The following is a 24859-nucleotide window of genomic DNA, read 5'->3' on the forward strand; positions in this document are numbered from 1 at the left end:
CCCGCCGCCCGTGACGTCATGCTGCAGTGCGGGGCGGGGCCGGGCGGGGCGCGGAGCGGCTGCCGGCGGTGCCGCCGTCCCTGCGCGCCGCCGCCGCGGGAGCGAGGGCGTGGGTCCTGCCGGGACCCGCCGCCGCCGCCGCGATGGGCGACCCTCGGCCCCGCGCCGCCGTCCTCCTCCCTCTGATCTGCCTCTGCGCCGCGCTGCCCGGCAGCGCCTCCAACAAAGGTGAGCGGCGGAGCGCCGCGGGCACGGTCCCGGGCGACGGCGGGCGCTCCGCTGGGACCCACCGGCAGCCCCCGCGGAGGGGCTCTGGAGGGACACGTTGGCCGCGACTCATCCATCCGCCCCCGCGGTGGCGGCGCGGCTCCGCGCTGCCCGCCGCCTTCGCCCGGCACGTTTTTGTCGGGGCATCTCCGCGGTCCCCGGCGGCCCCGGCTTTCTTCGCCCCTTCGGGCGCTCTCATGCCATCCCATCTCCATTCTCTACTTTGTCCATCTGTCATCCTACCACCGCTTTTTTCTCCGTTCTTTAGTCTCCTAGTGCTCCTCTCGCGTTTTCCCCTTGTCCACCCACTTGTCTTGCTTTTGTTTAGTTATCACTGGGTGGATTTAGATTCCCATCCCTTCCCTAGCATGCTGAGAGAGAATATGTTGTTTCTCCACAGACCCCTGCAGTTCATAAAACACATTCCCTAGCTCCATCTTCCAGTCCTAGTTCATCCATCTACAATCTGTCCATAGGAACTGTTTATGCATAGTTATGCGTTAACGATGCAGGTTGATTTTATGTATTTTATGTGATAAAGATGAAAGACTCCCAAACCACCCCAGCGCTACAGCTGTAACCTTCTGAATGCAGATGTTCATTGAGCACACAGGGTGATGGAGAAAGGTGTAGGTTTCTAGATCTGTGGCTGTAGAGGCAAGCCTGAGAGATTCATCCTAGTGGAGTCAGTGTGTTGGTAATATGACAGGGTGGGAAAAGCTGTAAACAGTTGAGGGACTCTGGGCTCACTGGGAAATGTGACACCTTAGGGTGCTTTCCGTGCCTTGGAAGAGTCAGGGCTATGGGGTGGGTGCACCGCAGAGCTGTGTGTACCCTGACATTGGCAGGGGCATTTATTTGTTCTACTCTGCTTCCATGGGGCTCGGTGGCGAGGAAAAGCCCCTCATGCTCTGGATTCTGCCTCTCCTTTGTGAATTTGCACTCTGAAACAATATAATTTACCCACCTTTGGTAAATTATATTAGATTGATGGGAGCTTTCTTGAAGCTGGTAGGAGTCTGTGTCCTAAAAATATTCCTAGAATGTTTTTCTATTCTCCAACAACTCATTTCCCAAGAAATCAGATTGGTGATTCCCAAGTTGCAGGTGGATGCAGCAAAGGATTTATCTCAGTACCATCAGCTTGTTACCCCAGCAACAGGGCACATTTGGCATTTATAGCTCTGGATCCTCACCTCGGTGGTGTGGCGCATGGATAGAGCCAGAACAGAATGGAATCTGGTGGGGACAATGGGCGGGCAGGGGGAGATGCGGGCACTTGCACACAGGGAGGATTCCACCTGCATACTGAGCAGGATGGATGTTTCTCTGGATTTCCTACGCAATGCTTTATAATCTCAATCAATACGGTGGTGGAGAAGTGCCAACCCACGCTCTTCGCTGCCACACCAGGCTGGATCTGCCTGCTCTGCCCTGCTGGGACATCCCCTTGCTGACCTGTCACCCTGCCTGCTGGCCCCCCAGCCACCCCTGGCAGCACCCCCTGGCCCCGAAATGCACAAGTGCTTGGTTGCACAGGATGCTGCGCCTTTTGAGTCAACACGAGGCCATGCCAGTATGGCCTTTCAGAGGACACTGCAGAGGATGGATTCAACATATTGGAAGTAGTGCCCTTGAGGGGAATGGCTCTGTATCCTACTCCCCACCAGCTCTGAGCCATGCTGTGCTCAAAGTGTTGCTGGGTTGTAATAAATCTTGGTCTCCAGGGGGTGGGAGAGTGGGGGATTATCTGGGAATGGGGGTTGTAACTAGGCCATGTAATATAATCTCTGAGGCCCATTTGGCAGGGAGTGGGCATGGGGGAGGGGTTTGTAATTTGTAATGATTTTTTTTCCTCTCTCCCCTCCTATCCCCTCCCCTTCCCTCTCCCCAACCCTTTTTTTCTCCCTTTCCCTGCCCCGGAGCCTGTGTGATAAAGATTAATTTGCTATTTCTGGGCCTGTGACATTTTTCAGAGCCTCCTGCTGGCTGCTGCCTCCATGCCAAGCCTGGCTGGGCTCCAGCCAACGGGATTAGCAAGGAGGGCCCAAAGGAATATGGTGCTCACCATGGAGTGGGGAAGAAAAGAGCAAGGGGCTCTCAGAATAGGTTGTTATGTGCATAGGATGGCTGACTGAAGGTGTACCTGGGCATGTCTGTGTAGGTCCTGGGCCTTATTCTAGAGGATGCAAGGCAGAAGTGATAATGCCTGCATTGTCCCCTGGGGATACCCCAAGGGAAGATGTAGGCTGGATCCTTTCATTGTGGCTTCATTGAGCTAAAGGGTCTAGTATTTGGAACCTGTCTCCAGGCTGAGGCTACTTCTGCCTCTTGAGTTCACTTTTTTTAGCTGCTCCAGCATTTCTGGGCACCCAGGTGTCTCTCCACCTATTTCTAATAAGATAGTAATGAGGACACAAGAAGGAACACATTGTTTCTGTAGAGGTCTCCCATGAATAGAACTAAATAAAGATAACTTTTTTTCTCCCAGCCTATTTTAGATATCTTTATTTCTAGAGAAGAAGGTGGTGAGGGGTGGTTGTTACTTGCCAGGGGATGAAATTCTTCTTTTTTCCTACTGAATCTGCAGTTGGTGGCTAATACATTCCTGTCCTCCATCCCTTACCCCAAATCTGCCCCAGCAAACAAGCACAAACCATGGATTGAAGCCGAGTATCAGGGCATCGTCATGGAGAATGACAACACCGTCCTGCTCAACCCGCCGCTGTTTGCGCTGGACAAAGATGCCCCACTGCGCTATGCAGGTAGGTGGGGAACAGCTCTGGCAAGGTGGAAGGCAGGGACAGACTTATGGACAGGCAGGGACACAGTGACATTCATCCCTGTGCTGGATCCTACCTCTCTTCAGGAAACAATCACCTCCAAACCTTGTTCCGGAGGAGGTCCCTAGTGAAGTCTGGAGGCAATTTGGGCACAGCTTGATTTAGGATGCTGTGAGCCATTTCCTTAGGGAGAGGAACTGAGGGTGGAGCCAGCTACTTTTTGACGCAGTTCTGCTATTTCCAAAGATCACATGCACAGCACTGAGTCGGTGAGCCCTGGAGAAAGCTGGTAGGGCACACTTCCTTGGCAGTGCTACATCCCCTCACAGTGAGCACAAATCCCCGGAACAACAGTCCAGGCTTTCAGTGGTTGTATTCCTAGTACTTGCTTAGGCCATACCTGGAGTTTCCTCATGCATTCTCCTTCAGCTTTGGGAGAGTAAATGTGGTCCCTGTGAGCTGAATTTTAGGGTTTAGGTGACCCTATCTGCAGTTCCCTGCGGTACTCTGCGCATCCTGTGTGTGTGGGTGGATGAGCCATTGTGGATCTTCATGCTCTGGCTATCTGCAGTATATGGCCCGTTTTGCCTCCCCGAGGGATGTAGAGGGGAAATAAGGTACTCCCCCCAGGACTGTGTAGCAGTAATAAATGTAGCTTGAGCCTTGTAACCTTCAATCTTTCCTGATGCTGGTCAGGACTCCTTGCCGTGGGAGTATTCTCCAGTAGATGGCAATCTGCACCATTAATGGCTGTAAGGGATAGGAGGAGGAAATCCTAGGGAGTCAAAAACTGCTCAAAATGAAGGATGATAATGGGGGAGAATGGAAAATGTAAGTTAGAAAGGAAGAAAATATGGGAAAGGAAAGAAAAGGATTTAATGTGCTTTCCTCAGTCCTTTTCTTTCTCTCCTTCCTCACTGTTTTTGTGTGTACCAGGTGAAATCTGTGGCTTCAGGATCCATGGGTCAGGGGTACCTTTTGAAGCTGTGATCCTGGACAAAGCTACAGGAGAGGGGCTGATCCGGGCCAAGGAACCAGTGGATTGTGAAGCGCATAAGGAGCACACATTTACCATCCAGGCCTATGACTGTGGAGAGGGACCTGATGGAGCAAATACCAAAAAATCCCACAAGTAAGTTCATGCAGACATTGCTGCATGCTACAAAATGTGATCTATTACAAAAATGCAAAGGAAAGTTGCTGTGGAAACACTTTGTTTAGCCAGAAGTATTTTTCTCTAGCTATGACATTGTAACTCAACATGCTAAGAAGACCCAAAGAGAAATGTTCACTGACTGTCACGAGTGAATACAGAAAGGAGGGCTGTTTGACAGCAGTTTCTGAAAGTGGTGTTTTATATTGTTGCATAGAGCTAGGAGGTCCAGATTGAATTATTACTTTTTCTCTTTGTGAGTGGTTGGAAACCATTGCCCAAGCACCTGTGTGACAGCATTGCTGCACTGAAATCAAGGTGTCTTTCCTTGTCCTTGCTTTTAACAGCTGGAAATCAGTGGTGCTCTTTAAAATTATGACTTACTCTGAAATTTACGTGGCGCACGGCTCGTAATCAGCCCATCAGTTCTTACTGATGTCTCTCTGCATCAGGGCCACAGTGCACGTCCGAGTAAACGATGTGAATGAGTTTGCCCCCGTCTTTGTGGAGAAGCTGTATCGCGTGGCAGTGACGGAGGGAAAGCTGTATGACCGCATCTTGCGTGTGGAGGCCATCGACGGGGACTGCTCACCGCAGTACAGCCAGATCTGCTACTATGAGATCCTGACCCCGAATATTCCCTTCCTCATTGACAACGATGGTAAGAATCCACACCCACCATGTGCACATCAGTCCTGTTCTCCTGCTCTGCTCCTTCTCTGCCAGCCCCATCTGAAGGCAGAGCTGTGCTATATAAATTTTGCAGCACTGCTGATATGTCCTGGTGAGAGCAGCAGCATCCATTTTGTGGGATGCTATAACTTGTTACAAAGTGACACTGGGCAGGGTGACTCAACTCTTTTTTGGTTGTTTTTGTCATTGATCAAAGATATGAGTGATTTTTAGAAGGAACGTCTTTGAGGAGACTGCCTGTCCTCTACCTTGATCTCTTTGTTTTGCAAACCAGGGAACATTGAGAACACGGAGAAACTGCAGTACAGTGCGGATCGTGTCTACAAATTCACAGTGACAGCCTATGACTGTGGAAAGAAGAGAGCTTCTGATGATGCTGAAGTGGAAATCCAGGTGAAACCCACCTGCAAGCCCAGCTGGCAGGGTATGAAACCTCCAAACACATTTATCGCTTCTCTTCGCTTTTGCTCAGCTACTACTCAGTCCTGCTCATCACGAATGTTTGTATATACACATATAAATTTGTATGCCTATATATATGGTTCAGTTCTGGCACCAGCCCATCTCCATCAGGGGACACAGCAGATGTCTAAATCTGTTGCAAAGGCACTGAAAGGTAAATTCTAACATTATAAAATCATTCCTTGGATTACTGTGAGCTGCCATGTGTTTGATAAGGCTCATAGACTGTATTCAGCAAAGATTGTTTTTGGGGCTGCTCTTCTGGAAGATATTTGTCTTTTCCAGTGGTGATGTGTTCCTGCAGGTTCACCTTAGTCAATTAGAATTAAGGGGAAATCAACGCAGCTAAACACCTGCTCTGCCTGATAAGAGAGGCTGACCAACCACAGAGTGATGACACACCAGTGTTAGCTGTGGAAGCTGGGACCTCGGACTCTGTGCTTCTAGGAAATCTTTCCATGCATTGATGCCAGCTGCGTAAAGCTGTGTTTCCAATGTGGAAAGGGCCAAAAATTTGGACTAATCCATAGATGCCACTTTTGAGTATGCCAGGTGTTCTGGCCCTGTGTCCTTGGCAGTTCCTAATCCCTCACTTTCACTCCTTTCCATTAGGCTGGAACAAGAGGATTGAGTACACACCCGGTGCAGGCAGCCTCGCGCTCTTCCCCACCATTCACCTGGAGACCTGTGATGAGCCGCTGTGGAACATCCAGGCCACCGTGGAGCTGCAGACAAACCATGTGGCCAAGGGCTGTGACCGGGATAACTACTCCGAGAAGTCCCTGCGCAAACTCTGTGGTGAATTGGTTCTTTCCTGGGCTGAGGGCGGCTGTGGCACAGCACCCTGCTCCTCACACAGCAGAGGTGCCAGGGAACACATTCCTCATGTCTGCTGTGGTCACTGTGTGGGAGGACACCAAACTTGTGTGTTGCATTGAGGGGCAATGGGTGTTCCTGCCCATATCTCATGGAATCATGGAATGGTTTGGACTGGAAGGAACCTTAAAGATTCTCTAGTTCCAACATCCCTGCCAGAGACAGCAACACCTTGCACTAGGCCCGGTTGCTCAGTCTCATCCAACCTGGCCATGAACACCTCCACAACTTTCTAGTTTTATAAGGCACTACCTGTGCTTTCCTTGCTGGGAATCCAGAGATTTCTGTGCATTGTCCCAGTATGCAGAGTCTGTGGGACTTCCCTCAGCACTGAACAAAAAGTCACCATTCTTCTCCAGACAGAAGAAGGCCTTTAGGCAACTTCTTATCTCCCTGTGCACTGAGACATTACAGTGAGGCTTCCAGTGCCCACTTCATCTGATCTCCAGTTCTCAGGCTCCTTATTCTCCCATGCCAACATTCCTGACTCCCTCCCTTCTTGGTAGGTGCTGCCTCAGGAGAGATTGACCTGCTGCCAGTGCCTAGCCCCACAGCAAATTGGACGGCGCGGCTCTCGGTGCACTACAGCCAGGACAGCAGCCTCATCTACTGGTTCAATGGCAGCCAGGCTGCCCAGGTGCCTGTGGTGAATGGGCCGAATGGCCACGAGGGGCTGAGTGACCACTTCACCCTGTCCGTGTGGATGAAGCATGCCGTGGTGCCCAGCAAAGGCAGGCGGGAAGAGGAGACAGTGATCTGCAGTACAGTGCGGAGCGGTGAGACTTCTCCCGGGGTGGTGACACTTCTGCCCACTGCCTCTTAACTCCTTAGAAGGAATTGTCCCTGCAGGGGTAAATCTCTGACGTTCCAAAGCAGGACTGGGGCAGGGGTTCCTTCTTAGGAACACAGCTTCTTTAGGTGTCCCTTTTCCTCAGAGCGCTCAAGCCTCCTTTGAGCACACGGTGCTGAGTGCCGGTCGTGCATGGCAGCGTGGGCTTCTGGGTTCTGGCTAGTGGGACTGCTTGGAGTGTGACACGTAACTCCCTGTGCTTGTCCCTGGCAGAGGATGGCTACTCACACTACTCTCTGGCTGTGCATGGCTGCCGGATTTCTTTCCTCTACTGGCCGTTGCTGGAAAGTGCAAGGCCTGTGAAATTCCTCTGGAAGCTTGAGCAGGTGAGGAAGGGTTTGCATCCTCCCCATGTCCCTTCTCCTCCTGCCCTTTGCTGATGCCGTGCTCTGCTGTCTGCCGCAGGTCTGTGACGATGAGTGGCACCATTACGCCCTCAACCTGGAGTTCCCCACGGTCACGCTGTACGTGGATGGCGTCTCTTACGACCCTGCCCTGATCCACGACAACGGCCTCATCCACCCACCGCGGCCAGAGCCGTCCCTCATGATCGGGGCCTGCTGGGCCGGTGAGTGCCCACTCCCCAAGCCGTGATCTTCCCATGTGGGAAAAAAGGGGTGGAGGGAGACCCAGGAGAGGTGAAAGAAACACCACCCACTACTAAATAATGCACATCACTCTGCAACCATCTTACCTGCTTGGCACCAAAGCTAGTGTGGCTCCTCCTTCCTCGTGGACCAAGGTAGTAACAGCTCAGGGGAAAGTGTCAGTGGCAGCTTTCTGGACAACAGCCATAGAATATGCGAGGAATAACCAACTTTCAGACAGAGGAGAGTTTAAACTCTGCACCACATTCAGGCACTGGCGTTTCTATCAAAGCCTTTCACCAGAAAGCAGGCAGTCCTATTTGTGCTGCTGATTGAGATTTCTCTGTCTTGAGGGTCTTTATGAAAAAGTCATAAATTCTTCTATATAGGAATTGGGTTGAAAGACAAAAATTGGGTAAGGAACAAAGTTAGGCCACTACTAGATTAAAACCTGTTCTATGGAGATGCAAGGCTGCATTTCTCAGATCCTTCAGTTCTCCTGCTAGACTGAAGCAGGACAGAACAAAAGGAGTTTTCCTACTGCTTGCCTTCACTCCAGCAGAAATTTCTAGCAAGATCAAATCTTTGCTGTATTGCTGCTTCTCTGAGGTCAGAGATCTCCCCACAGCTCTGTGCTCTCTTGATTGGCGTTTTGCAGACAGCCAGTATAGATCAGCTTGGGACCCTCTCCTGGACCTATCTGAGTCTCTAAGGGATGTTGAGAACATAGCTGGTTGTGAACATGGCTAATTCCCAAAACAGATAACATTGGGAAAGGATTGAAAAACTACAAACACTATAGTTTATCCCTTAAGTCAGTTACTCGTCCTACAGTCTCAGCATCAGCTTCGTGAGAGGAACTCTGCCCTCTGTCATCTGTGATGTGCTGCCTCTAGGGCTGAAGGGTGCACTGCTTGGCAGAGAGCTGTTTTTGGGGACTGGCCAATACAGGCCCTTGTAGAGATACTTGCCTGACCTTGTAACTACCATCTTCCAGTGCCTTATTGCTCATCCAGATGTTCTCCTTTTGCAGAGGAGAAAACCAAAGAGAAAACCAAAGGAAGCGAGAACGTCACTGACTCTGTGCAAGGTAGGGAAAAGAAAGAAGATGGATCTCTTCCCCTCTTGACTGTGCATGACTATCACTTCTTGCATGGTGCCTTCCTCATACAGCTTCCCCAGCCCTGTCCTGCCACCTCCCTCCACTCTGGGAGGAAACCCCTTATTTGGCAGATTGGTCCTTGATACCTTGGTACCTGTGGAGCATGAAAAGGCTGATGGAAGGACTGCAGCCTGCTTTGAGAGTTGGAGTATGCTTTTTGTGTGGATAAAGAGTACTCTTGCCTGATCATTAAAGCTGAAGGACACAATAGCCATTAGAGACATCAGGAGATGTCACCTCATCCCTAACTATGTGTGGAATGTGTAGTTTCTTTTACAAGCCCTCACAGGAAGCAGAGTGGGAAGGGGACAAGAAATTGTTTCCATCTGGCATTCAGCAGTTTGACAGAAACTTCTCTATGCTACCCACCGTTCACTGCCCTTGTCTTTTTGTTGGTCTGTTTTTCTTGCTTTCCCTCATCTGGAATTTCAAAAATTTTCATCTTCTTTCTTCAGCATCCCCTATCTTCTTGTTGTCTTTGCTTTTCCATATCCTGTTCAACACTCTGTCCCCCTCTACTTCCCTTAACATCCGTATGTCCCTCACATTGTTGCTTTTGTTGTCTGGGCTTTTCCATGCCCCATGCCTCCCTCCGTATCCCTCTACCTCCCTTACCTCTGCATGGCCCTCACACTGTTGCTTCTGTGGTTTTGCTGTCTTCCTCGCCATGTCTCTCACACCCTCCACCTCCCATGTTTCCCTCAGGAGATCCTCTGTCGATACACCACTACTTCCATGGTTACTTGGCTGGCTTCACTGTGCGCCCTGGTAGCTTGGAGAGCCGGGAGGTTATTGAATGCCTGTATGCCTGCCGTGAGGGGCTTGATTACAGTGACTTCGACAGTCTGGGCAAAGGGATGAAGGTATGCCCATCTGCCCAGCTTGCATGGGTCTCCTCCACTCTCCTCCCCAGCCTTGCTTCCCAGGACTTTGCCTGCTCCCCCACCTCAGACAGCTCCGCACCTTTCTCCTATGTGTCTCTCTCAGCCTGGGTTCCTGTCATTTGCCAAGGAACCATGAGTATTTTCTTTTCTGCCACCTCTAGGTTCATGTGAACCCTTCTCAGTCCCTGCTCACCTTGGAGGGTGATGATGTGGAAACCTTCAACCACGCGATCCAGCACGTGGCTTACATGAATTCACTGCGCTTTGCTACTCCTGGGGTCCGGCCACTCAGGCTCACCACTGCTGTCAAGTGAGTGGGCAAATCAGCACCTCTGGCTCAGTTCAGCAAGAGGGTTGCCTCTCTTTTGACTAAAGTTACACTGACTCACTTTGTATTTTAAAATAATTGTATTTTCAGATGGTCTCAAAATGGGTAAATATCTTCCTGAAAATAATTGATAAATGATCCAGTATCCAAAAGGATACTGTCGTACTGGTTCCTAGTACCTATGCAGAACTTCTGTCTTCACTTGCAGTGTTCCAGGCATGTTCCAGGACTGGTTTTAATTTTTTCTCTGTTTGTTAATGTGATCAAGTCACCAGATCCCAGTGGTGTCACTCCTACCACACATCCCTGCCTTGCACAGCAGGCTGTAGGGAAGCTTTAGGAAGACTGCTGGAAAAAGGATATTCCCTTCCCTGGAAGTGATGGGCAGGAGGCAATCTTTTATGATGTTGTTGTTGGAAGCTTGGGGCAACTGATGTTTTCTACTGCTCTCCTTCAGGTGTTTCAGTGAGGAGTCCTGTGTCTCCATTCCTGATGTGGAGGGCTATGTTGTGGTGCTACAGCCTGATGCTCCCCAGATCCTGCTGAGTGGCAATGCCCACTTTGCTCATCCTGCTTCAGACTTTGAGGCTCCGGAAGGAATTCCCCTGTTCCCCAACCTCCAGATCACCTGCTCTATTTCTCACCAGGTGGAGGCCAAGAAGGATGAGAACTGGCACGGTACCGGTGAGTGGAGTACAGGGCAAGGTGTAAGAGACAAGAGCTGTGGTCCTGCAGAGGAAGCAGAGGCCCTGTAATTACACCTGAAAGCGAGAGTTTACAAATTTAGAAGCGGGGCACATTGTCTGTCAATATGTAGGCTAATCGGCTCTTATCCCTTTCTGCTCCTCCCTGTACTTTTTCTATCCACTCAGTTCCTTTGCCTCACTCTCTCCTAATTCTTTCCCAGGCTGCTCATTCCTAATCCCTTTTACATTTTACCTACATTTCCCTTTATTGAATCCAGTGCCGGATGGATGTCCTGCCTGTTACTCTCTCTACTCCTGCACTTAGCCTCATCCTACTTCCTTCTCTCCCGCTTTCATTCTTACTTCTTTCTCCCCTTCTTTTCCTGCCTCACTTATTCCTGTGAATTCCTGGTCAGTTTCCTCACACCCTACAGTAACCAGTTCTTCAATTTCTTTCCATCATGCTCAGATAATTTCTCTGCAGTCTGTGCTCTATGTGTCCATTCACTTCTTTCATATCTCTTCTGGTAATAGGATTTTTTGCTCCTACTTTTCTGTTTAGAAGCTTTGCCTTTCCTCATACAATGATGAGTTCCTTGACTTAAGAGCAGATTGTTCTCAATCCTGCTGAAAGCAGTTAGTTATTGAATGTGGTTGCCATTTTAAAGAAGATAAGATCTCAACCATGGTAACCAACAGTGTGAGACAGGGAAAAGCTTTCAAAAGCGTGCAGGGCCTGGGAATGTGTGAGCGTTGTTCCTAATTTGCACACTGTCATTGTCAACAAAGTCCTTACAGCCAAGATGTGTTATCATGAACCAGACTGATAATAGTATGTTGTTCCAAAATAAAGTGACTTTATTATGTGCATAGATAATGTCATTAGAACCATCCTGAAACAAGTAATTAGACTGACAGTGATTTTACTTAAGGTCAGTGCTAGGTGGAGAAGGAGAAGTAATTACATATGATGTGAGAACTCTTAGGTAAGCAGGTTCCCCTCTGAGTAACTCCTTCCTTCTCTGATTGCTGTCTGGCTTTCTGGCCATATCTCCTTTCTGTTTGCATCTCAGTGACAGACACACGAATGTCAGATGAGATTGTGCACAACCTGGATGGCTGCGAGATCTCACTGGTAGGAGATGACTTGGACCCAGAGAGGGAGTACCTGCTCCTGGATGGGGCACTGCTGCAGCAGCGGGGCCTGGAGCTCGTTAACACCTCTGCCTACCTGACCATCACAGGTACGTCCTCTCCATGGTCACAGCTATCTAGTTATGCCTCTGCCACAGTCAGGCATCACTGGGAGAAGCACTTGACAGTAGGATGTGTTGGTGTACTTTGTGACACTGAGATGTAACCATTTCTTGAACTCCTGGTTTTTGGAAGTTGCTGACCATTTCCTTGGGGAGGTGGCTTTTCCTCCAGCACAAAGTACTGGGACATGGTGTCAGCTCTAACCCAGGCCTGTATCATCCTGACTTACTCCTTGGGGTTTGGTGTTCCCAGGTGTCAGTAGCATTTTGCATGACATGACAAGGACAACATATCCCACAACTTGTGGACTAGTGCAACACTTTTGTACTCTCCAGAATGTAACAGGGCTGTTGCTCCCAATCCTTCCTTCCTTTCCACTTGTTTTAGCAATGCAAGCAGGGATTCTATCAAGTCCTCCTCAGCCAGCTCCATCTCTGAGCCCTTCCCAAAATTAACAAACCCAGCATTGCCTTGGATCCCTCTGTAACCTCTAGCTGCTGCAGCATTAGGATGCCAGGTGACTTTGGAGCAGGAGCTTCCTCACCCCACCCCTCCCTTCTTGTCTCAGGCGTGGAGAGCATTGCGGTTTATGAGGAGATCCTACGCCAGGTCTCCTACCACATCAACCACGGTGCTGCCCTCTATGAAAGGAAGTTTCACCTGTCCTGTACTGAGATGAACGGACGCTACTCCAGCAATGAGTTTACTGTTGAGGTACGAGACTGATACCTGCACACGGAGTTCTTCTGCATGCATGGGGAGGACATGGTGCATGGGAATGCATAGAATGTGCCATGGACACTGGGTTGAGTCCAATCACTCTGGTCTTTCTGCAGGTGAATGTTCTCCACAACATGAACCGAGCTGCTCATCCTAACCATATTCTGAGCTCCCAGCAGTTTGTGCACCGAGGCCATCATTTACCTGCAGAGCTGTCTGGGCACAGTTTGGCAAGCACCCACAGCAACCCAAGTATGTAACACTATCTTTTGGGTCTATTCCTTTAGATCAGGATGCTCATTTTCTGACATCCTGGCAGAACCTATAGTGGAGGATTCCTCTCAGGCTCCCTGCACCCATTATCATTGTTCTCATTATACTGTCCTGTTCCACTCGTTGTTAGCCAGCAGACTGCAGTCTCTGTCAAATTGTATTTTAGAGCATGCTACAACAATCCTCTTCTTGTGGTATATTCTTGATGTAGAAGCAGACTGAATTCTACACCTCAGAGGGTCTAAAAAGAGTAACCGCAAGCTGACTTTATTCATGCACCTTGCAAAGGTGCTGTGTGGGCTTGTGTAAAGTAATTTCCAAAAGAAGCTTCAACAGCAGGAGAGAAAAGTGAGTGAAGACTGCAACTGCTCTAAAGAAAGAAAGGTGGTGGTCAGCAAGGCAGGAAAATACAGATGACACCACACAGACAAGAGGAGAATTCTTGCCCCCAAAGCAGAGGAGAGAGAAGCCTGAAAGCTAGACTAGATGTTTGTCTGGTCTGGAAGCCCTGTGCCTCAGGCATGACCACACTCCAATCAATTCCTCCTGGGCTGTGAAAGCTCCAGGACTTGCTACTTACAGACATTTTGGTCCCCTGTTGTAGGGGACATGCAAGGCACCTTTGAGCTAGCTTTTGCTGCAGCTTCCAAAGTGGCTGATATCCAGCTGGTCCAGTCCTGCAGCTGGACTGGAAGACTGGAGCTTGACTGCCCTGCACTGCAGGGGCAGCCTGTGCATGTGCCTGCCTTTGCCTCTCCCTTCCCCAGCTCTGCCTGATGCCAGCAGCAAACTTGTCCCTGCTGAACAGAACCATACAAACAAATTCATGGAGGGCCTAGATAGATTTTGTAGGGAAGGTGGTTATCTTGGGAATTGAGGGTCAGTCTACAGGCCTAAAACAAACATGTAGGAGTTGGGCTAAGAGTGTTAGGTGAATTTCAGGTTTTCTCCTGTAGAAAAGCCAGGCTTTTGCCACAGCACTTATTAGAAGTCCATCATAGCATTCACATCTGCTCCATGTGCAACAAAGGCATCTTTTGACTTCTTGCTTTCTCTACTGCTTGCACAGAAATCACACTGTCTGAAAATCATCCTTGAGCCCTTAGAGGCTGTCCTCAGCACGCATTTCTCTTTCCCAAGAGCAGGGTACATATATATGTGGTGCAACACATTCTGGCAAATTCCACAGATAAAGATGTGCAGTCTACAGGCCAGGCTGACATCACAGGAACTGCCAGTGCCCAGGGGCACAGACAAGTCAGGCTATGTTCCTGCATAGACCAAAAACCCAGGCTCTGCCCAGGGATCTCAGTTCTTGAATGTCAGGTTAGAAACAAGCTTCTGTGACAGACTCTAGACACAACTTCTTGCTTTCTTTCTCCAAAGTGGTCCCCAGTGCTGCCACTGTCATCATCGTGGTGTGTGTGGGCTTCCTGGCACTTATGGTGATCCTCGGCATCCTGCGCATCCACTCCCTGCACCGCCGGGGAATGGGACAAGAGGTCTCTGGGGCTGCCGAGTCGGGGCACACCAGCACTGGAGGCAAAGACAGCGACATGTTCTGGGATGACTCGGCCCTCACCATCATTGTCAACCCCATGGAGGTGAGGAGCAGCCACTGTGGCCGGGGCTGGGCGGGCAGCTGGGTTGTCAGACCCTTCCCCTTACCCCATCTCACCTCCCCAGTCCTACCAGAGCTGTCAGGAGAGGGCAGCAGGGAGTGTGGAGGGCAGAGCTGGCGAGGGCATGGAGGATGATGACGACAGCACCGACTCGGAGACACCCGACTCCCCAGACAGCAGTGACATGAATGACCGGCACATCATCGGCAAAAGTGACGTCTCTCACCGCTACTAGGAGCTTTAAAACACCCGCCCAGTGGATCCCCCCAAAACATATGGCAGGAAGGAGGAGGCGTCTTACTTTCAACTTCTTTCCTCCCCCACCGTGTACACATGTGCTCCTCCCTCATTGATCATTTCTGCCTCCCATGTTCCTTCATCTTCTGCCATTCTCATTGTGGACATTCCCCACGTTATTGATCCCCCATCTGGCTCTCCAGAAACATGTGTTAGGGCACTTACACACGATGGTGGCACAGTTCAAACTGTGATGCAGATCTTGGAAAGAATGAAAATCTGAAAGGCAGAGCCAGCCATAGGGCTCAGAGTGGGGTTTCTCACAACCTCTCCCCAGATATTATATATATATATTGTATATTTTTTCAATGTTGTCATTTGAGGTTTATTCTCGTTTCATGCAAAAAAAAAACAAAAAAACAAAAAAACAACCAACAAACCACTGCAGCTTTGTGTCGCTTTGTAAAATTGTCAATACTCCTAATACTAAATGAATGAAGGTAAGAAAGATGAGGAAACAAAGTGGATTTTAAAATAAATGGATTTCAAATAAAACATTCAGGACTTCTGCAGTTTTTCACTACAACCTGGGAAAGAAATAGTGTAGCTTCTAGTGTGAAACTGGAGCTTGTCCAGAGCATGTATTTACCGAAATTACTACCTTATCTCGGGGAAGGGTTACATTTTTTAGCATGTGATGAAAAAATAATAACACATCACTCATGACCCTACCCCCTGCATTTTTGACAATCAAAATGCTCTGTAAACACAATGTAGCCTTCCCCAGGACTCAGTGCTAGGGACCCACAAAAGAACAGAAGGCATTCAAGCCTGTTGCAGGCAAATGTAGCACATGCAGCAAACCAAATTCTTGAACTCAGGAAAATAAATAAGGCTCTTTCCATACACTTAGTGTATCAACAGAAACCGGCCAAATCTCCTTAGCTTCATCTGTCTTGTCACATGATCTGCTTTCTTTATCAGTATGATATAGTATTTTTTATAACAGGGGTTCCAGTTTGTAGAACAGCCCCAGCACTTCTGGGGGAAGGAGGCATCTTCTTTCTGCTGAGCATGGAGGGGATGGAAACACAACAGATACAAGCACAGCATGGCTCTGAGCCCAGCATGAGTTGTTAGGATAGTGCTTCAGAGCAGGTTGTGCTTTTTCCCTGGATCTACTTGGTCTGGTTTTTCAGACCCTGCAAGACAAGAAGGTGCTTTCAGCTGCCTGACACATCTTGGGGCAATGGCTGCAACGTGTGAGGGACCCAGAGGAAAATTTTGCAATCTATTGGCAGCCAAGGTTGAGAAATCCTCCTTAGGAGCAAGAATGCAGTACGTTAGGTGAGAGTGGAAAAGTCCCTCGGAGAGCAAAGGCTGCAGCACAAGATCTCTGCTTGCTGCAGTTCTCTCAGATGTTTCAGCTCTAGGCTGTCTTTATGCCCAACTGTGCCCACGTATGGTTGTTACTGGGTCCAAAAGAAATGAACATGCTGGGGTAAGACACTCTTACACTTTTCTGCTTTGTCTCCTTCCTAGTAAATTCTATGCCTTTGTTTCATCAAGGGACTTTACAATAGGAACTGTCAAACCAATGCCCTGACATCTTGAAGCACTGGAATAATTCAAGTCTCCAGAAGGAAAAGGAAGTTTACACTGTGCACACTGGAGCAAAAATCTTGGCACAAAATACTCGTTGTGTCCTGAGAATGCCCGACCCAGATCTGATCTGTGACAAAAAGCACCACCTCTCAGAACCCTGCAAAACATCAGGTCTCAGGACCACAATGTCCCTGTACCTCCACAGCAGCCTCAGCCAAGCGCTACAGCTTACAAGGTGGAAGAGGCCAAATGTACGATGAGTTCGTAGGTAGCCATCATGATGGCTGCGTTTGGGATCTGGCGGATCAGGTGCGCCAGGAGCCCCCGGTATAAAGCCAAGGGTCCCTCTTCACAGACCACGAGCTGCAGAGTCTGTGTAAAGGAACGGTACCGTGACCCTTCCTCTCGCAACCGCGTCCGGATGACCTCTGGAGAGACAAGAAGGGAAGCCACATATTAGAAGGTGGATCCTACAGGCATGGCATCTCCCATCAAGAGGAACAGAAGCAAGGAGAGTGGACCCACTCACCATGTGGATATGCAATGCACGTAGCGCATGTTTTGGAGACAGCAGCAGCGCTCATTAGTCCGAAGAAATCGTTGTTGTTTGGTGGAAGTGTGAGTGATGGGGAATGGGAATGCTGGCTGTTTCTCAGCTCTTTTTTCAGTGCTTCATAGATGACAAAGTGTATGATGGTCTCTGACACTCCAGCATAGGAGGCAGTGATCCCACGGTAAAATCCACGCAGGCCTTCTGTGTGGTACACATGCATGGCACACTGGAGAGCGTTTCTGGCCATCTCCCCCTTCACCCTGGAAAGAAAGGAGAGGGTTAGGACAGCATACTGCACCCCAACCTATAGTGCTGTTTTGAACACAGTCATAAGCCTCTTGCCCAGCCTATGACTTGCCATGTTCTGATGAGAAATCGCAGGCTTCTCTCTGCCCAACAACCCCCAAACCAATCCTGATGTGACATGGAGTGGCTCTGCACTGCAGGCCTGCCTTACCTGGCTTCCAGCTGCATCCTAGTTTTCACTAGCCAGATGGGGTTGGTGAGCGTGGCTGAGCTAATGCCTGGGGAACAGAAGAGGAAGACAGCTGTGAGTGCCAGGATCACGCTGCCAGTTTGTGAAGAAGTGCTGATCTATCAGCTCTCTGAGCTCTGCTTGGCAAGCTGCAGGCATTTGCAATTTGAAAATGACCTTAAGAAAAGATATTTAGGAGAGACTATTTGATTCTCCTCCTCTCCTATTCCAGCCTTTGTCTAGTGGTAATTAGCTCCTCTGCCTCCAACACAACCCTACTACAGGCCTGGATGTAACAAAGAGGCAGGAAACAGAATGCTAATTTTTCAAGAGTGGAGGATTTTGTTAGAGAATGGAATATATCAAGAGAAATGGTTCTGTGAATGGTCTAAATTACACACTGCCTTCTCCCTCTCACAGCAGAATAGAGCTCATGATAGCAGCTGAAGGGATAAAGACATGACTTCAAGAGATGAGCCTAAGAAGAATGAAGAGTGAGAAAACATTGTGGTTACTCAAGGAACTCACTTGTCCACATGTGGAGAGAGAAAACTTCAGAGCAGCAATGGAGAAGGAATGAAACACATAGGCATTTCCAGACAGAAGGGCCTCTTGGCTTTGATCTGAGACAGAAAAGGCTCACCTGCACAGGCTGCTGCTAATATGTGTACTTTCTTGGATTCCGGTACCAGGACAGTATTAAGCCTCTCCTTAGTAGCAGAATAGGCAGCAAAATATATAGCCCTGGTTGGAAAAAAATACAGAAGAGGTTACAGCTCCCCTATGAGGAGCAGAGACACTATGGTGCAGTCTCACTCCAACTTTCCTTACTCCCATCACAGTTCTGTCTAATGTGACATCAGATACCATTTATACCTGGCCCCCAGCAATCATCTTAACACTATGATCAGAAGCTCCAGAAGATGTCTGCGTGAGGGGGTCCTCTGGCACGTGAGTACAAGGCCCAGACTGCTTTCAGAAAGGGGAGTGACAGGTCCCTTAAAAAGTGTACAACATGAGGCACTGTCATGGAGCAGTACTCACCGGGAAGGAGCAACCCCAGCGAGGTTTGGACCCAGACCTCGGAACAGGGATCGTTTGCCTTCCTTCTCAAGGATGGCCCTACAGAAGGAAATTAACAGAGAAATCAGCAGAGTAACTATGCTGGGGGCTCTCCTGTTCCTCCTCCTTCTTTGTTCTTGTATTTCTTGTAGCACCCTCTCCTCACCTCCCATGTTATCCTTTTTCTGCCCTGCTCTCATTTTCTCTTCAATCACTTCTCCTCTCTCCTTCAGTCACAGAATCATGGAACCCCTTGGGTTGGAAATGACTTTGAAGATCATGTAGTTCCAACTACTGTGCCATGGGCAGGGACACTTTTCACTAGTCATTGCATCCTATTCTTGATAATGCCATCCCTCTGGGTCTAGCTGAGAAATTTTTCCCAGCCCCCTAAGCTGCCTTGCAGAGCACAGATCACTAGTGAGAAGCAGATGTGCCTGTACTCTGATCAAACTTTCTATTGCACTTGTGGCTTCCAGAGCCTCAGCTCAACTCTTTTTCTCTCCCCCCTCACACTCTCCACCCGATGGCCAAACCATCACCTCCCTGGTGCTAACAGGCACACTTCCCTGTCCTACTCACCTCAGCAACTTGAGCACTCCAGGAGATGGTGGGGTGGGATTCATCAGCCTCACACTCATCCCTGGCAGCTGTATCTCTGGGAGGCACAGAGGCCTCAGTGCCAGCTGGGATGACTGCAGACGTGTCTTCACTACTTCCAGGGGACAGGTCAGGATGGCTCCAGCTGTTCCACCACATCTAGGGCACAGCAGCACATGTAAGAATGACCTCTGTGCCATAACAGGGCGATAATTCTGACCCTGCTTGTCCACAACTTCTCCCCTCTGGGAGAGGAAGTTAGGTACCCCAGCCTGTGTCACACATGGCCTCCTGCTCTGACACTGATTAACATAAGAGCTCACCTTGAGACATCATCTGGCAGCCTCACTCTGAAGTCTTACTCAGTGTTTGAGACAAAGAGTCCCAAGTCCATGGGGACTCAGCAGTCCCCCAGAGCAAACATTTCTGCTGCCCACCCTCACTGCAAAGCCTTCTGCTGAGGTCACCAGGCACCGTGACCCACACTTCACCACAGCCACACTGGATCACAGAGGGGCAGCACAGAACTCTCCCACCTCTCAGCCTGCCCGTGTCTTTAATCCATAATTACATTGGCAAGGCCCTGTAAGCAAGATCTGTAGTTTCTGCCAATAGTCAGGCTCTCTCCAAGCCTGGCTTGCTTAATGAAAGAGGACTCTGACCTTCAGCAGGCAAAACCTATTTTTGGAACTCATGAACCATCTCCATCAATGGCTCTCGTCACACTGCAGGAATGTTGAAAGGACACACACCCCCTTTTTCCCTTTCCACCACCCAGGGACAAGCCAGAACTGACACATTTGGTTCTCAGCTTCTGCCCCTCTAAATCCTTTGACTGAGAACTCTGCTTTTCTAGAGGATGCTCATTTTGAGATGAATTTGCATGCAAATCATGCAAGAGGCTTTGACAAATGGACGATTGTTCACATCTGCAACAGCCAAAGTTGCTTTGTTTCACAAGAGATGGAGGCTTAATAAAAAGCTCACTCTGCTCCGAAGAAAGAAAAGCCAACCAAAGAACCACAAGATTCCAGGAAAGAGTCAGGTGTATTACATATGACAGTGCAGGATAGCAAACAGCAAGAGTTCTGAAGAATTATTTTGAAAGAGTCTATACAGCTCAGTGAACATATACAGTATTCTCACAGCCTTTGCTCCTACAACTTCAACATCACTGCCAAGAGGAAGGGGGGTTAAAAAAAAAAAAAAAAAAAAGAGAGGTCCGGATGCCTATTGCACATCCAAGAGTTGAAGATATGGCAGCTAGGAGATTACGGAGCTGATGATGCCGGCAACTAGCTATGCTATTCCATAACACTCATGTGGCTTTGTCAAGCCCTTAGCAGATGTACACAGTGGTGGTGATGACTTGCAGAGCAGTCCATCAGCAGCAATTTCCCTCAGGAGGTATATGATGAGTGGTGGGAGTCTGGCAATGTTCTGACTCCTGAATTTAGCTCCAGCTCAGAAGACAGCACATGGCAAAGCAGTTAATACCCTGGCTCAGGTTCTCTGGGTGAACAAGCTGATCAAGCACAGACTCCAAGACACAGCCTACGTAGCAATCCAGAGTTGTATGAGGCAGGGTCTGCTTTCACAGGCCACATTGATATTTCCCATACAGACCATATTCACTCAGGGGTCCAACAGTCCTCTTCTTTACCTTAGATTCTATTAATTTGTCTTATACAGGCTCCAGACTTACATGCCTGTTGTTTATTTGAGCAGAAGTACAGTCTTCAGTTCAGGGGAAGACTGAGTACAGTGGTGACAGATCAAGGTCTAAAAGGGCAGTTTCAACTCCTTATCTAAAAACTGAGCAAACAATACATCCGGAAAACACTGAGAGAAGCAATTGCTTGGTATACTAATAATTCTTCTCTCTAATAGTGCATAAGGAAGCAAAAGTTTATGTAGTGTTCTCTTAATATCTAATTTCTTCAAAGTCCCCACGTGCTATGGTCAGGATCTGAGTTTGAACACATGCTTCCAGTATATATAAAAGTTTCCTGAGGTTGTGTTCCTATCAGAAGCTACCGATACATACAGATAATAAAAAAGTATTATAAAAGCAATAATAACAATTAAAGAAATTGTTGATCCTTGGCATACTGGCCATTTAATCAGCAGAAAGAGAGTATGAGGTGAAGGGCCACTATGAGCTGCTGTGCCTCAATGGTAAGACTAAAGAGGAAAAAAGGACATCCATTAATTAAAGCTAAGGAAATGAGGTGTACCAGTTCAAAACTAGAAGAAATCTCAACTTTGATGTATTAATGTGCATTACATGATGATACAGCTGCTTACCCTCTATGGAAGACATAGGTCTGCAAAATTCTTCTGTTTCAGGAGAAATGGAAAATTATGTATCATTACTCTACAAGCAGGAACTAAAGCAATTTCTGCAAAATAGGATGAAGAGCAGCAGTTGAAAATGAGTACAACATGTACTCTCAGAGGAAAGCCGTGGCAAAAAGTGCTAATTGAAGAAGGCGGGTAATTTTACCTTAGAAAATCGTACTTGCCTCTAGATCTTGGTTTCACATTTTAAAGGGAAAACTGACAAGTTTGAGGTGACAGAAAAAGAGGATTAGCTGACAAATACAAAAGACACTGTTAACATTTTTAAGTGATCTAAAAAGTGTATAAGCACATGCACAGAGGTGACAACAAGGTTTACTGGTAATTCATGTTAGCCCTTACTTAGGCTAGCCAAAAATTAAGATGGCTTGAAGATCTTAATTTAAGAATAGTAACACAGAATCAGACAAACCTGCAGTTAAACCAGGTTTCTGCCTAGGACACAGACAAATAAAGATCACCTACAGAAGAGTAAGAGAAATACCTCCAGAACACTCTCCCAGCTTCCCACAATTTTCAGTTCAGGGATTTCCTCAGCCAGAAATGTTGCCTTGCTTTTAGTAGCCTTCAGAACATTCTTTTTAAATCATCTTTTAAAAATGCTTCCTGGACACAGAAGAAGCCTTTACCTTATGCTATCCTGTTGCCAGGAGTCCCACACTTTAACTGCACACTGTGGGAAGAACTGTTCTTGCATTAGATCTGAACAAGCCTCTCACAAGTTTCTTTGGCTGGTCCCCAGTTCCTATACTAGAAGAAAAAGTGGAGAACTGCTCCTTCACAAATGAGACCCTGTTTTGTTTCATTACATAAACCAGTAATATTAAATATAGTGCAGCAATAAACTGAACTTCTCATTCATCTCTTATTCACATTATTATCCCCAGGGATTTAATTAGCTGTAATTCAGGAGTATTGCTTAATGGATGAGGACAAGATACAGACTGACAAAGTTCCCACTAGTGACATTCTTGTTACTAGCCAAACTCTCAGGTTTTCAGGAACCATGGTAGAAAATGACAAATAAAAGCTTAAGAAGAAAGCTAAGAAGTAATGTTAAAGCTTAGCTTTCTTAAAGCTAAGAAAGCCTAAGATGTAATGATTATATAGTTCAAAGGATAAATTAATAAAAGAGAATAACATATACAAAGTAAGAATGGGAACAGAGAGGACAGGTACACATATACAAAGACTGACATAGCACAAGAACTGCATTAGCTGCAGAAAACTGGAAGTTTACTAATTAAAAGCAAATAAATTATGTGCCTTATTGTACATGTTGTATCACAGGCCTCACATGGACTCCAGCAGGTTGGTGGAATTTCGAAAAGGATTAGGTGGCTGCATAAGCAGAGAACCTGGGCAGTTACTCAGTAAAGTCCGGAGGACCACATTATCTGCTGCTCTAGGGCACCACAAACTTGAAGCTCATTGTTTTGAGACTTTCAAGAGAGGAAGGGGGAAACGCCACGGGACAAATTACTTGGTACTTGGTCGGGGCACGCTTCCAATGCAGAGAGGCACGGCTGGGATCCAAACACCTGACTCACCAGAATCAGCCGCACTATTTAAAGCCAGAAAAGTGGCACAGGAATCTCAGCCATGCGCTGATGGAGAGAGCTGGGCGCCCTCCAGAACACATGGATGCCCCACCACTCGCCCCGCTGAAGAGGCCTCGTGGCGCTCTCGTTCAGCACCCCGCTTCCTTTGCCCCGCATCCCCGGCAAGCTCCGGCTGGATGAAACACCACGTGCCATAGAGAGGCTCTCCGTCTTCCCAAGCCGCGGAACCAGGCATTCCCCGCCGCGCTGCGGGGCTGCCCCACGGCGCCGAGCCCCGATCCGGACCCGCCCGCGCGGGCCAGGACGGCGGAGCCGGCGGGGGCTGCTCTGCCCCGGCTCCCGGGCGGCGGCTGCTGCTGGACCCGCGGCCCGAATCCCGCCCCAGGGCGCCCTCCTGCCCCCGCCCGCCTCCGGGGGCACTCACCCTCCGGCGAGCAGGTGGAGCAGCGTGCTGTGCTGCGACATCGCCCCGCCGCTGCCGCCCGGCCCCGGCCCCCGCCCGCCCGGAGGAGGCGCCCGGGCGGCGGCAGCGGGAACGGCGGGCGGGGCGCTGCGAGGGGAGCGAGGGTTCCTCCGTGCAGATGTACGGGTGATAATTCACACAGCTGCTTTGGCCCGGCCACTCAAGGCTCTTCCATTAAAAACAAATGAGCAACCCCCCTCAAGCCTCCAAGCCGACACCCAAACTTAAACAAACTCATCTTTGTTTTGCATGTAGGGGAGCCAAGGCAAACTGATTTTTTTGACCACGGGAAAGCGATGGGTCGAAGAGCAGAGCCAAGTGGTTCTTGATGCTCGTCCTCGCTCATGGGACCACAGATGCTTCTTCGGATGTTTGGGTTCAAATGAAAACGGGCCAATGCTCTCCACAAGAAAAAACCCCAACCGTCTGAATAAATTAGACCCATGACTTTGAAGTTCGGAGGATCAGTGTGAGAAAGGGAATATTCAGGGGCAAAAGATCCTTTGTTGCTTTTTTAAATGCATCATTTCAGAGCGCATCAGAGTTCATTGAATGTCATCTTCCTTAAAAAAAGCAGAATGTACATCAACATGATGCTGTTGCCAAAAAGGCACACATCAGATCAGTTTATGTGTTTAGGATAGCCTGTAGGCCAGATGAAACGAGCTGTCAGAACAGCTCTGTACTGCTGTGACTTCACTCACAGCACTGAGTGACACAGGACTGACTGAGTGTCCAGTTTGGGTACAATGCTGCTACAACAGAGACAAATGTAGGAAGTGAATCCACAGAGGGGAATAACTACCTTGGCCACTCAAGCAGAAGGATTGAAAACAATTGCAGCTTTTTGTCTGGAGGAGAAGGAATTAAGGGAGACATGGCAACTGAGTCCAATTAAGTACAAAGATTCTTTGAAAAGGAAATGAGTACCTTATTTGCAGTGGAAAAGAACAGAACTATCAGCTTATCAATATCAAAAGTGCTTGTCACTACCTGGGCAATGAGGGGAAGACTAGTAAAAAGACTGGCTTTCTGGTCAGTGAAATTGGAAACTGGTCAAAGATACCTATAAGCTCCAAGTATTTTTCACTTGTCTTCACTGTGGTGGTGGCTAGGTGAATATCTTAAATAGCACCAGTTGCAAGTGGGGGAAAAGTCACTCTAGATTTCTAAGTACTTAGGCAAAGTCAAGGCTTTCAGACCAATTAGGGCTGATGAACTTGATGCTGTGATGAGAACTGGAGAACTGGAGAATGGCGCACTGGCCATTATCTTTGAGATATCTAGGCAATGGAGAGGTTCAGAAGACTGGAAAAGGCCAAATATATTGGCTATTTT

General features: G+C 48.5%; 2 protein-coding genes across 3 annotated transcripts; one reads left to right on the forward strand and one right to left on the reverse strand.

Annotated features, from left to right (window-relative positions):
* The first annotated feature begins 18 nt into the window (after positions 1-18).
* Positions 19-15397, forward strand: CLSTN3 (calsyntenin 3). Its single transcript, XM_053970116.1, is given in 19 exon segments — positions 19-51; positions 54-228; positions 2910-3032; positions 3987-4182; positions 4656-4864; positions 5171-5320; positions 5971-6156; positions 6741-7010; positions 7298-7410; positions 7490-7652; positions 8705-8761; positions 9539-9696; positions 9879-10027; positions 10503-10729; positions 11805-11975; positions 12557-12702; positions 12825-12960; positions 14368-14585; positions 14668-15397. Coding segments are annotated over 19 exon segments (3051 nt in total). The 3' UTR covers positions 14839-15397.
* LOC128803293 (solute carrier family 25 member 33-like) lies at positions 15243-23538 on the reverse strand. Of its 2 annotated transcripts, none has more exons than XM_053970117.1 (7): positions 23483-23538; positions 19118-19294; positions 18518-18595; positions 18117-18217; positions 17456-17522; positions 16975-17258; positions 15243-16873 (listed from the first exon to the last, which is right to left on the reverse strand). In XM_053970117.1, the coding sequence occupies exons 1-7, from the start codon at positions 23521-23523 to the stop codon at positions 16674-16676; spliced, it is 948 nt and encodes a 315-aa protein (XP_053826092.1). In that variant the 5' UTR covers positions 23524-23538; the 3' UTR covers positions 15243-16673. The 2 variants fall into 2 exon arrangements, with proteins under 2 accessions (XP_053826092.1, XP_053826093.1); XM_053970118.1 differs by lacking the exon at positions 23483-23538 and adding an exon at positions 21443-21508.
* Positions 23539-24859: the final 1321 nt, after the last annotated feature.

Source organism: Vidua macroura, chromosome 2, assembly GCF_024509145.1.
Source record: "Vidua macroura isolate BioBank_ID:100142 chromosome 2, ASM2450914v1, whole genome shotgun sequence".
Classification (NCBI taxonomy): Eukaryota; Metazoa; Chordata; class Aves; order Passeriformes; family Viduidae; genus Vidua; species Vidua macroura.